The 13,857-nt window shown below is 39.7% G+C and overlaps 1 protein-coding gene across 3 annotated transcripts in view; it reads left to right on the top strand.

The window, feature by feature from the left end:
• The window catches only part of nlgn2b (neuroligin 2b), a 128,121-nt gene extending 114,264 nt beyond the window's left edge, over window positions 1-13,857 (top strand). Inside the window, exons 6-10 of one of the 3 annotated variants that reach the window (XM_024265912.2) lie at window positions 4,557-4,822; window positions 6,716-6,869; window positions 7,559-7,925; window positions 9,421-10,342; window positions 13,016-13,857. In XM_024265912.2, the coding sequence (XP_024121680.1) occupies window positions 4,557-4,822; window positions 6,716-6,869; window positions 7,559-7,925; window positions 9,421-10,336 (1,703 nt within the window). In that variant the 3' untranslated portion in view covers window positions 10,337-10,342; window positions 13,016-13,857. Of the gene's footprint in view, window positions 1-4,556; window positions 4,823-6,715; window positions 6,870-7,558; window positions 7,926-9,420; window positions 11,259-13,015 lie in introns of those variants that run through there. The other 2 variants (XM_024265913.2, XM_024265911.2) reach the window with 2 other exon arrangements.

Here is a 13,857-nt window from a genome sequence, read left to right as displayed (position 1 = left end):
AAAGTAAATAAATAATGTAGTGAGGGGGACTCAACAGTTTGGAGATTATCAATATCATACCTTGCATTTCTTTTCTTAAACCTAAAATAAAAATGAACCCTATTCCAGCATCCCTCACCTTTGCTTTGGCCTTCCTCAAACTTACATTAATACGATAATAAACGTGGGGAAAAAAATGAAAAGAAACATTGATTTTATGTAAGGAGGGATGTAACAATTAATCGATTTATTGACAAATCAATTTCTACTCCTATGATCCAACCAGATCTGAGGCAAGGTATTTACGGAGTCGACCTAAACCGTTATACAATTGTTTCAAAATTAAATAAATTGATTATAATTGATATTTAATTTGGATTGGGCATTTGTTTAACTTTAACATACAAAGGTCCATCACGGAGGACAACACATATGTGATGTCAGCAAAAACTGATCAACCATCATTACAGTCTAATGTGTGGAAACACTTTAAATTCTGCAAAGACCTGTGACCATACAGAGTGGTAGAGTCTTCACATTTGTATTATTTTTATAAGGAAAAAACAACAGTGGGTTGAGCTTTATAAAACTAAAATGTGAATGGATTTGACATTAATTGTTCGTAGTGATTCTTCTGCTCCTATCCGTACGTTTTTTGGCGCATAAAAATGTTCAGCTCATTCAGGACATTACTGCTTGTACTTTTGGTATTCGTACTTTGTATGCATTTTAAAATGACATGCAATTATTGCAAATTTTCAAGAAATTCTTCACATTCTTTGTGCAGTTTCTGCAAATTATGCAAGTTTGGTATCAAAATATGTACAGTAGTACGTTCAGGACATTCATCCCTGTGCTTTTGGTATTCAAACCTTTTGTCCATCTTAAGAGTTTATGCAGTTTTTTTCAAAAATGTTCAAATTCTTGGTACACATTTAAAACACATCGGTATAAAAAGGTTCAGCACGTTCAGGACATCATTCAGAAATTAAAGTAAATTTCTTCAGCATCTTCAGTGACCACGTTCAGTAAAAAGCATTCACACGGTAAAGCTGCTTCTTGTTTACTTTTTTTGTTTTTGTACTTATATTTATTTTTTTATCTTGCAAGAAATATAAGGAATCTGTAAAATGTCACGTGCACTGTTCAGTACCAGGTATTTATCTCTGCGTCACTCGGGTTGAAGTTTTGGCTAAAGACATCTGGATTGATTCTAGGTCAGTGAATCGGATCGTTCCAAATTCACTAAAATCGACTGTGAATCGTATCGTCAACCGCAGATCGAATCGTCACTCCCCTACTTACCCTTCAGTGTCTTCTGGAAGTTTTTAGGGTGCATGGCAGAACTTTCTGACTCTCATTTCCATGTTAACAGATCAGGGCGAGCACACCAGCTGCGTGGCAAGCTGGTCCTTTTGGCGCCACGCCTGTTTCTCACATGTCGGGGAGCGCCAAAATTCCCAGCATAAGCAGTCAATGGTCACTGGGCTGGTGTCTGCCGCGCTCCGTCCCCGGTGGTTTTGATTTGTAGATAAGATGTCTCAGACAGGCACTTTTTTTTTTTAACACTACTGCTCGCCAAAAATAATTGCCTCACACCTTCTCGTCTCCGAAAAAAAACCCACCAGATGTTTGCTTACTAATCCTCTGATGCGGTTGTTTGTGGATCTGAGCGGGAAAATGTGGTTATAAAAACTTTACCAAGAATTCAGATTATGTTATTACCGTTAACCTTCACACTGACCAGAATGACCCCAGAAAGATTAAACCCACTGAATCCTTTATTGCTGCAAATCCTTCATGTGTGCCGGAGAACCATCTTTTATGTCGCCAGAGACGATGTTCAAGAAAATATACAACCTTGTTGTATTGATTAAGTAGACCTAAACAAATCTCAGGTGCTGTTGTGTTGCCGGCGAATGCTGAGGGACGCTCGAAAGGCAAGGACAACAAATACTCTTCCGTACAGAATTCCATCTAAGTTTAATGTTTAAATTTGAACGCTGTCCGCACTTGTGTTGCATTGTTATGCCAATGTTCTCTTCAGTTTTCAACAAGATCATTTTAAGGAAGATCCTGGCATCTTTTCACAGATTATAAACGCCACTGCCGGACAGAAAAGAGGGTCATCACCTGGATTAAACCGAGCAAACAGATGGGAGCTTTCCATCATAAAAGGAATTCAACGATTTGACCTTGACTGAGGGAACAAAAAACTTCATTTTTATTCCTTTTTTTAAATATACTTGTCACAAGACTTATTGTGTTCTGGAATAATATGTTTCTTCTATTGGAAACAATTGGTGTGCATTAAAATACAAAGAAATTGTTGAAAATGTAGATTTTTCATTTGGAAGAAAAGTTTTATTGATAAAAACTAGGTCAGAAAATCAGCAGGTATGACAACCTTTCATAATAAAAGCTTTTTTATCTGTTAAAAATAAATAAATCACAGGAATGAGCGAGAAAAAAATGTATTTTTTGTTATTTATGAATTTTTTTGTGATTTTAGAAATCTGGAGTCTGAACAAACTTGGCATCCTTCTCCTTTTTTAAAGGAAGGATGCCAGAAACCAGTTTGGAATATCAGAAAGGTGGACTTTAAAGACAGAGTGCACAGGTGTGGCTATGTGGCCCCCTGACTGATTTGAAGCCAGCTCTGAAGCTGCTTTTGAAGCTCCCTGGTGGTCACTATCAAGATAGAATTTGAAACTCTGGTCTTTCTAAAAATGAACATAAAACACTATTAGTTTAAAGGCTACAGTGAAGCTGCTCTGGGTTTGAATGTATGGTGGTCTTCTGTCTACTAAGAATAAAAGAAACTAGACAGACGGCATTACTTGCAATAATGTTTCTCTGAATGCTGTAAGCTGAATGTGGTTTCTGAAGATGCTAGAGCTGATCGCTGAAAATCTTGAAGCTAAAAGGCTTGCTAAAATACTAGTTAAATGCCAAATTACCCCCCAAAAATGTCTAATTTTGCCAAAACAGCTAGCAAAATGCTAAAATATTTGCTAAAATACAAATTTGCTTAAAAAAATGAAAAATGTCTAAATTAACCAAAACAACTAGCATAATGCTGAAATATAGCTAAGCTCCAAATCATCCTAAAAAAACTGAACAAATGTCTAATTTTGCCAAAACAACTAGCATTATACTAAAATATTAGCTAAAAATCCAAATTAGCCTAAAAACTGAAAAAATGTTTAATATTGCCAAAACAGCTAGCATTATGCTAAAACATTAGCTGAATTCCAAATTAGCCTAAAAATTGGAGAAATGTCTGATTTTGCTAATATTTTAGCATAAACCTCTCAGTTTATATATTCTCACTGCAGTTCAAACATACATATAGCATACTGCTAAAATATTAGCTAAATTCCAAATAAGCCAATATGGCGGCACCTTGAGGGGACGACCCTGTGCGACGTCATCTCCCGCAGCTCAAGAAGTCGTTTGGCTTCCTGAAGCCAGCAGGTACTTCCTGTTTGGAACAGTGGGGGAGGAGTCACTCAGTCCAGTTCTTATATACCGGAGGTTTCAAACTCAATCGCTCAATCCAAAATTGCAAAATCCAAAACATACATTAGGTCGCAGGCTGAACAAGACAAACATTTATTTAACACACTAAAAATATATTTTGTTAAAATATAAAAAAAATAACTTTTTAACATTACTATGAATAAAAACAGATAGGAATATTATTCCAGAATAAATCAACTTAAACCTTAATAACTTTCAATATTTTACTTAAAAACATATTTTGTCAAAATTATACAAGTTAGAAATTAGCGCTAGATAGCATCAGGCCATTAACAATAAAACAAAATGTTCTGGAGGGCCGGATATAATTATCCGGAGGGCCGGATCCGGCCCTCGGGCCTTGACTTTGACACATGTCATATACAGTCAATGGGAAAGACCAATCATCCAAGATGAAGATGGTCTGATGAAGTGTTCATTTCTAGGGGGAACAACAGAGAAGTAAATGAATTTTATGCTTGCTTTTGTTTTACTGCGTTTTAAAAGACAAAATGTGCAGAAGTTGAGCGTTTTTTGAAGGTGCAACGTGTGTTTGCAGAGGAGAGACGAGATGAAGAGCTGCAGCTGAGAAGCTTCTTAATTGATTTCACAGGGAGACGAGCGGGGGTGGGGCGCATGCAGAATATGGGGGGGCTTAATTATTAATGACAGAATCTGCAGATAAAACAGAGGGACAGCAAGCCACTTTACATAACAGTGCAACGGTGCAACAGAGCGAGAACATTTTTTCTTTTTCCGCCGTTCTCCTGTTTTTCCTGTTCTCGTTGCTGTTGTCTGTCTCTGCATGAAATGGAAAACACATTTTCTCACACAAACAATTGCAATGATTTCCTCCAGCTGTTAAATGCAGCCACTTCCCCCTGCTTTGTACTTTTCGAATGCTCCTCCTTGGAGACGTACATTATTTAAAACGTCACACTCTAAAGCCCTGAAGACCCCAGCAGCTGCAGGCTAAAGTGTTAGAAGTAAAGAAAGAAAGAAATAAATACTGGCAGGGAATTGCATATTGTAATGTGTGGGAGTGCTTTGTGTAGGCCTGTTCCAGAGGGCAATCGCACAAAGCGGCTCGGCCATCTCCAGCTGGTCAGTCAACTATCGACCCCTGATGTACACCAAAATCCTGGCCAAGAAGGTGGGCTGCTCCTTTGGGGACATGGCGGACTTGGTGGACTGTCTACGAAGGAAGAGTTTTCGGGAGTTGGTGGACCAAGACATCCAGCCAGCGCGCTACCACATCGCCTTTGGACCTGTGGTGGATGGGGACGTGGTGCCAGACGACCCTGAGATCCTCATGCAGCAGGTAGTCCCTGAACAGAGTCTGCAAGAGTTTAACTCGTAACGCTACCACCCTCTGAAATGTGTGTAAATATGGAGAGAAAATAGCCTCATCCGATTTGTGTCTGCACGTTTGTGTGTAACTTTGGATTTGTGTGTTTTAAAAACACATATTTAGACTTTTTGTATGTTTAATAAAGTGGAAAATGTCAGTTTTCACCAGATATTATTCACAATCTAAGATCAAAGTGGCTAATAAGAGAACTCTGATGACCCAGCATTCTAGCAGCATTTAAATGCATCATTTGTACACAAATCTGGAGACATGAAAGGAGTCTCACATCAGATTTGTGAGTAAATGCGGTTTTGTGTGTGTATCAGGCAATTGGTGCGTACTTTTGAAAGATTTTTGTGTGGTTAGTTTTAAGCTGCTGTAATTTAAAACTGTGCGTGTGCAAATTGTGTTTTGTCATTTTTGTACATGTAAATGGACAATTGCAAGTGCACACAGTTTCGCACAAAATGTATTGGATGAGTTACAAGTTAAGAAATCCACACACAAACAAATCTAAAGTTACACACAGTCATGCAGACACAAGCTACAAAACAAGAAATATGCACACACAAAGCCAAAGTTACACACAAACATGCAAACACAAGTTACAAGTCAAGAATTACAAACACATCTTAAGTTACACACAATCATGCAAACACAAGTTACAAATAAAGAAGTACACACACACAAATACAAAGTTATACACAAACATGCAGACTCACGCTACAAATCAAGAAATACGCACATACACAGATCGGATGAGACTATTTTCTCTCCATATGTACAAGCTTCCACTTTCAATAAAAAGTCTATGTTTCGGGCTTATCCGTTCACAAATATAACGTTCAAGCTTCACTAAGCAAGTTTTCACATCTGTTTTCAGTTTGTGTTTGGCTGGAAGGATATGACATCAAGTCTTTCATATATTAGAATAGAGCTGTGAAAGAAAAAGCCTGGATCAAGTTTCACCAGATTGACATTTTGCACCAAGACTCTTCCACCTGTAGGTACATGCTAGTGTTGGGTAGCGATAGTCCAGTGTGTTTTAGTGTGTTGTTGAACACTTGTCACAAGCATAACACCGACTTTTAGCTCCAGTGTGTACATTCTTTGACTACCATGTAGCAATTGTCGTCATTCAATTGGATTCCCAAGTGGAAAAGTGCGGCTTTGTGGCGTCATGCAACACTTTACAGTATTATGTGATCTATATTGGTGCGAAGTCGATATCAAAAGTTGTTTTTCTCCACATCAGTTGATTTACATTGAATGTATAAACGGTCAAAAGCTGCATTCACACCAAACTCAATTCATCCATCAAATTCACGTGGGCCGCCTCTCCTTCACCACGCTACAAATTCTCTGCTGGTCGCCTTTCCAAAAACATGTTTCTATATTTACATTTTACTGTCAGAATGAAAATAAGACACATTTTGGAGAGTTCAGGAGGCTCAACTAGGCTTGGATTAGTATTCTACCTGCTGATTGCGTCACTGAAAACGTCACATGCCCAAAGCGGACTCCCTGATTGGTGCATGCGAGTTGGCCAAAGTTCCGATATTTAAAGTCTTGCTGCACTGCCCAGATTGCGCCATGCTGCTCAAATAGCATTGCTGTCAGACTTCTGCGCTTGCCGCTCAAATTGCGCTGCAGGACCTCAGACAGCGTCTTTTCCATTGACTTAACATTGAAACTGGCCACTTCTTCTGTGAACGCAGCTAAAGAGTTACAGTATGTCAAAGAGCGCGTGATGTTTAGGTATTGCCGACGACATCTTCGTTGTTTACGTTTTTGCAGCCTTTTTTCTAAATGTTGTAAAAACACTTAACAAATGCCACTTTGCCTGGCCCTTTTTGTTCTTAGGGCGAGTTCCTCAATTATGACATACTGCTGGGCGTCAACCAAGGAGAAGGTCTGAAGTTTGTGGACGACAGTGAGGGAGAAGATGGAATATCAGCAGCATCCTTTGACTACACTATCTCCAACTTTGTGGACAATCTATATGGATATCCTGATGGTCAGATCTTACCCTTTTTTACCTTCATACTATTTACCAATTTAATGTATGAAAGAGAATTTGATAGGTATGATAGAGCTCTTGGGTTGTTTTTGACCCTATAGACTTCCCCTGTCTGGCACGGATGGCTCAAATACATTAACATTCCAATTATCCTTTAATCTATTGTAAGATTTTTTTAAAAGCTGTTGTTTTCTAGGACACAATTTCTGCAGCGCAGCAGAAAAAAATAGTTAGATTGTTGGTACAGAACAAGCCCCACCCCTTTCCTCTCCCCAAGCTCCCTCCCTGGAGCTTGTGGCCCGTCCAGCGTATTTTCTATGTCACGAATGCAATCTTTTCATATGGTATTTTTTCACAATTCACAATGATTTTTATTTAAAAAAAATGCTCAGAAATGCAATTTTATGATGATTTTTCTTTGTATATGCCATCCATCATCAGAAAAAAACGACACACTAACATGTTAAAAACACCAAAAACACAACTTTCAGTGGAGTGGATCTTAAACAGATGTCAAGAACAGAGCGCATACCATGATTACAAGATAACATCACAGTAATAGCTAGAAATTAATACACTCTTTAAGAGGAATTCATCTTCTGCCTTTAATTATAATTAAGGTGGAAAAGTGGAGGCTTAATTGACTGAATTTATGCACACTCATGTTGAAATTTGTTTTTTCCAAGGTAAAGATATCCTCAGGGAAACCATAAAGTTCATGTACACGGACTGGGCTGACAGGGACAACAGTGACATGCGTAGGAAGACCCTCCTGGCTCTGTTCACCGACCACCAATGGGTAGCCCCAGCTGTCGCCACTGCCAAGCTGCACGCTGAGTTCCAGTCGCCTGTCTACTTCTACACTTTCCACCACCACTGTCAGACGGAGGCCAGGCCCGACTGGGCCGACGCTGCCCACGGAGATGAGATCCCCTACGTGTTTGGGATCCCCATGGTCGGAGCCACTGACCTGTTTCCTTGTAACTTCTCCAAGAACGACGTGATGCTCAGCGCCGTTGTCATGACCTACTGGACCAACTTTGCAAAGACGGGGTATGTATGTTTAAAGCAGAGCCCAGTCTTCACAGTATACACTTGATTTTCATGCACAGTTAGGCCGAGCTTTGGTTTAATTGAGTCCTATAGCATTACTGCTGCACTTTTCCTATTGGTAGGTTTGTATGAAATCCAAAGTAACTACCCTGAGTTGGACTGGCAAATCATCCAACTCCACCGTCATCCAACAGTGGGTAGGATAGGCTCCAGCATCCCAATGACCCTGAATAGGATGAAAGTTTTCAACTAATTAATTTATATATCTACCATGTTTCCATGTTCAGTTTTTCAGAATTTATAACAATTCTTTGGATTTTGTTGATTCCCTTAGTACAGAAAACTATAAGAAAAGCTAATTTTGTAACTAAAGGCAGTTTATAAACCAAAGTTAATAAAAATTGTTTGTTTTGCATACACATTGAATTTCTTTAGAGTTACAATATACCCAAAAAATGTATTTTAACCATTCATTAATAGATTAAATGAATGGAAAAACGAAAACCTAGCAACACCGTACTGGTTCCACAGCTAAAACTTTAACAGTACTAAAGTATACTAGAAGTTTTAAAGATATTATACTGTATATTTAGTAATTTACAAACTAAAGATAGATCTGGGGTCTTTAAATGGTAACATATTAATAAAATACGTTTTTTTACAGCTTTTATTCTTTCATTGCTACAAACATTAAAATATATATCCAAAAAAAAGTAGTCAAACCCACATAACCAATGATCTAAGTCACAACTTACTATTTAGTATCAAATATCAATCAAATATCAATGGTTTTGATTGGTAAAATTTATAGAAACTGCAGAGTTTTTTTTATTTAAAATGTTAAACATATTGATTGGTATATTTAAAAAAATTCCAGAAGCATTATCGTATTCACAACCTATTTTCAATATTATTGCAAACATGTAAAAAAAAAAAAAACAGCCGGGTAATGCTAAGACAAACAGCACATTGACTACGCTTAATACAAACCTCATTAGTAACATGTAGAAAACACAGTACTTCCACCTGTATTTCCCAATCTTGTCTGCAACATGTAAAAAAGATTAAAAAGGCTACCGCTAAAACAACACTGAAAACAGTCCAACATAGCTAAATGTTAGCCATGTTAGCATATTCACAATAACGCTCGATCTTGCTTGCAGCAACTCGTAAAAAAAAAAAGAAAAAAAAAGAATGACATTTTGACAGAGCACCGTGTACCTGTCAAAATTGCTTTGAAGTCAGGAGGCTTTATAAAAATCCCTCTGGATTATGAGGCACACTTTAGTTTTTTTTTATTTATATTATGGCTTTTAAATGCACCTCAAAGTTTGGAAAATATGGTAGGTTAAATATATAATGGAAAGTCTAAACATTATAAACTGCATTGTCTGCTTTTGAAACATATGCAGAAATTGTATAAATTAAAAGCAGGACCTACTTAAAAACAGATCTACCGAAAAGAAAACAATAATAAACTTTTTGTTTTTTTCAGAGATCCCAATCTGCCAGTTCCTCAGGACACCACGTTCATCCACACAAAGCCCAACCGTTTTGAGGAGGTCATCTGGACAAAATTCAGCTCCAAAGACAAGCAGTACTTGCATATTGGCCTAAAGCCTCGAGTCAGAGATAATTACCGAGCCAACAAGGTGGCATTTTGGCTCGAGCTGGTGCCACATCTCCACAGCCTACATGAGGAAATCATTAGCTCCATTACCACTCGGTTGCCGCCCAATAACCGACGGAAGCCCCCTCATCCTGGCACCCGCTCCACACGACACCCGGTAGTCTCCACTTACCCACCGGATACTGATCCGGATGTTTCGGAAAGACCCCGCTACTCTCCTTTTCCCAGTGAAACAAGGGACTACTCGACCGAGCTGAGTGTGACGGTAGCTGTTGGAGCTTCGCTGCTTTTCCTCAACGTGCTGGCATTCGCCGCGCTTTACTACAAACGGGATAAGCGACACGAACTCATGCAAAGGCGTCACCGCCGGCTGTCCCCTCACCGCGGCACGACGGCGGGAATGGGCGTCGGCATGGGAGTGGTAGGGGCCCCGCCTCATAACGACCTGGCGCTGAGTCAGGAGGAGGAGCTAATGTCGCTGCAAATGAAGCAGCAGAGGGTGGAGCTGGAGCACGGGACACCGCTCCCGTCGCGCGGCGTCCACGGCGATCTGGAGACCCTGAGGTGCCCGCCTGACTATACGCTGGCCCTGAGGCGAGCCCCAGAGGATGTGCCACTCATGACCGCCAACACCATAACAATGATCCCCAGCACCATCAGCAGCATGCAGCCCCTCCACCCTTTCAACACATACCCGCCCATCCCAACCCCTTCTTCTACACCCGTCCCCAGCCACAGCAACAATGCCCTGCCACACCAACACTCCACCACCCGGGTATAGGACCAGGTACAAGCTTTTCCACCCCTCTCTGAGCTCACACTCCTCCATTCAAACTTCACTTTTATCACCTCGTTTGACTTCTTTCTCATAAAGCCCTCAAACAAAGCTGCAGTTTGTAAGAGACAAAGCAAAGGAGTACCTCCAAACTCTAAATACAACTCAGAGAGACCGTTTCAAAAGCTTCTCTGTCATAGCACGCCACAACGCTTTGCCCTGTTAGCTCTATGAATATTTGGTGCTTAGAAAAGTTGCTAAGCTTTATGCTTGTAGCTCCCTCAGTTGGGTATCATAATCGAGTCACACATTGGATGTGTAGCTTAGTCATTGGGCGCAAGTGGTTTTTCTGTGAGTGTGTCTGTGTAAAACTATGTTTAACAAAGCAACACAAATATGCATTTTTTGGGGGGGTTTGTTTGCAAAATGACGATTCAGTAGCAAGCAGCGTTGTATGGGGCAACATATGTCCGAGCAAGCTGTCTCTTAAGAAGCCCGATTTGTCGGAACTTACAAATTGCAGCTTTAAAGGCCCAATCTGGAAGTCAAATTTGGCACCGACAAACCCCAACAGCTGTGTCTGCATTGTGGTTTCTGGGGTTTTTGTTTAGCATGAAATCAATTAGCAAAGCCGGGAGAACAAGACTGAAGCCCCGTGTGATGGCAAGGCTAACAAAAAACAAAAATGTACGCTAGGATCGCTCCACTCCTCTAAATTCATGGAATCTGTGCACTCACTGCCACAGCGTTTAAAACACTTCCAGATTTGAGCTTCATCTCTTGGGCAGACCAGGAAATTACTGAGTCCCATTTGTACGGTGGCCTTGAAGTCCAAATCACACAAACAAATGACTCAAACTAAAAACATATTAAAGATCACAACAAACAAAAATGAAAACACATTTTAAAAGAGTTACATTTTATAATTCCTAAAAAACAAAATATATTTAAAAAAATGAAACAAAATAAAAGGGAAACGTTTAGAAAATCACAAAGAAATATTTAAAAAATTGAACACAATAAGAAACCGGAGAAGGAAGGAACTATAGGACATCGCTTATAGGATGATGATGTGGTTGTATAAACACTCATCCAGCCCATCCCTGGGCTGCATGGCGCTCTAGGTGAAAAACGAATTTAGCGCCCCTTGATGGGTCTTACATTTGAACATTCCAGCTGCGGCTCTAACCGGGAAATTCTTCGATTAAAAGCAAACACACCAACTGACTGCGCCAACGATCAGCCGAAATGAACGAGGAAAGTAGGAACATTACAACTGTTACAGGAGTGAATTTCCAAGCAATTTTATATCAGTAAAGCAGACAAACCTCTGCTTTGAGCCTGTGTTTCCTCCTTTTCCCTTTTTTTTATCCTTTAAGTTTTAAAGAAGCACGAACAGCGGCAACACCTCTCCTCCCCCCAACCTAGTTTAAACAGCAGCGATGACAGGAAGGGAGGGGCGCTGCACTGCAGAGTTATTGATTACATCAAACTTTTGAGTTATAATATTTATATTCTTTAATTATAACTTTTTTAGTTTTTTTTTTTACTTCAAATAAATGGTACGTTAAACTATGGAAAATCAAAATATAATCATTGTGATTTGGTGCCTCCTCCAGCAGATGGCGCCCTAGCCCAGGGCCGGTCCTGGGTGGTGTTCACACCGGACCAGCGTCAGATAAGCAGGTAGCGGCAGGAAGGGGAATTCTTTTTTTTTTTTGCTTTGTTTTTATAGTTTGCTGCTTCTTACAATGGATAGAGTCAAAGTCAAAGCGGTGCAAATCCCACAAATCCTGCTCCAGCCCTTTTTGTTGCCACAGCTTCTTAATGTTATGATAATCCGACAGACCGGTCACAAACTGCAATTATTAATTTCTCCTTCATGATCATGTTTACAACAGTTGGTACTTTTATGTTTTTGAAAGGACACGACCCACACGTCACTATCAAATTGGTTACAGTTGCCACGATTGTTGAACTTTTTCACACTGAATGAATTTGTATGTAGAGTTCATTACCAGACTCTAGCGGCGTGCGATCCCGAGCAGTCCGGACGCATAAACCTGAAATTCTGGTCTTGAGTTTTGACGTTTAAATCCGTCTTTAATGTCTCCACACTAAAAAGAAGTTTTATGATTAGTACCTTTGGTTGAAATGATGGACAAACATCATCACTCAATCATCACTCCACGTCCCATCGTACCTATGGACTGAAAAAAGTGAAATTGTTATTTTTTTAAATTAATTTATTTATTTTAGTATTATTTGTTTATATGTTTTTGCGTCGTTTGATTTGTTGGTGTGATTTGCCCTTCAGGGCCACCGTATACTGGATGCAGCCTGGAATCCCGGCAGCCCGCTGCAGCTCGCTGCATCTGCGCCTCACAAGCTCTAATCATGTCCATTACTTTATTTGTTTCTCTCTCATTATCCCTCTGTCTATACTCTCCCCCTCCGCTCGTTTATCTCCTCTCACACCTCTTTCCCCCCTCTCTTCTGCATCTGCTTTTATCGCTCTTTTTATTAAACCACTGACATAACCCATTTCCTCGCGATCACTTTAAGACTCTCCTTTCTCTTTTGGAGTCTTTTATACAAAAACACAAATGTAAATGATGTATTAATAATAAATTGTAAGGATATGAATGAAAAAGAAAACATATTCTGATATCTCATTTTTACCAGCATTCTTGGTGCCAAGTACTGTGACAAAGTTCCTCTTTCGCCGGCGTCCAGTGGACCGCCTGGAGAGGTTCACCCTGACTGTATCTTACAAAAGGAGTTACCATCAGAAAAAGTGCCAACCCTCTTCATTTTTCTTTTTTTAACCACTTTTCTTTGCTGTTTTTCTTTTTATTACAGAGAACTTGATATATCTGTGTGGAATATTTGCATGATTTTTCTTTATTTGTTATTTTATTTTAAATGTGTCCAGAGATGTTTTTCACTTTCAGAGTTTGCCTTGTTTGTTTTTTATGTTGGAGAAAATGATCTTCATTTTGTGTTTTATATCAGCAGCACTTTGTGGTACTTCAGAAGGTATATTAAGAGATAAATATTGTGTTGAAATATAATTATAACAAAGAGAGTAAATATTCCCTCTATTTTTTTCCTAACACTGAGGCTGTGCCGCAACCCCGCCCCCGTTCCCCTCCAAGACTGACTTCTATAACCCCCCTCCCCCTCCTCTATTTTGCTTTTCATTCCTTTTCTGTCATCCTTTGCAGGTTTGCACTCTCAGTGTCTCTGAATTTCACCTGAACATAGCACTTTTTTCCATTTCAAGACAAAAAAAAACAAACAAAGAACGACTATTCTTGATTATTCTGATTACGGTTTCTCGTCTGCGACTGACGCGATGTTTCGGGAGTCCCAGGACCTGCCTCATCTCTTTTGTCCGCTCTTTTTCGCCGTCCGATCAGTGTCGCTTCTGCACGTCGGAAGAACGCAAAATGATATATTTATGGTCAAAGGAGGAGAGAGCCTGGTACGTCACACCTTTCGCACAAGTGAACACAAAGACGGGT

This window comes from Oryzias melastigma, linkage group LG14, assembly GCF_002922805.2.
Source record: "Oryzias melastigma strain HK-1 linkage group LG14, ASM292280v2, whole genome shotgun sequence".
NCBI classification, from domain to species: domain Eukaryota; kingdom Metazoa; phylum Chordata; class Actinopteri; order Beloniformes; family Adrianichthyidae; genus Oryzias; species Oryzias melastigma.
Note: the sequence above shows the minus strand (reverse complement) of the source record. Positions and strands in the feature narration are given on the sequence as shown.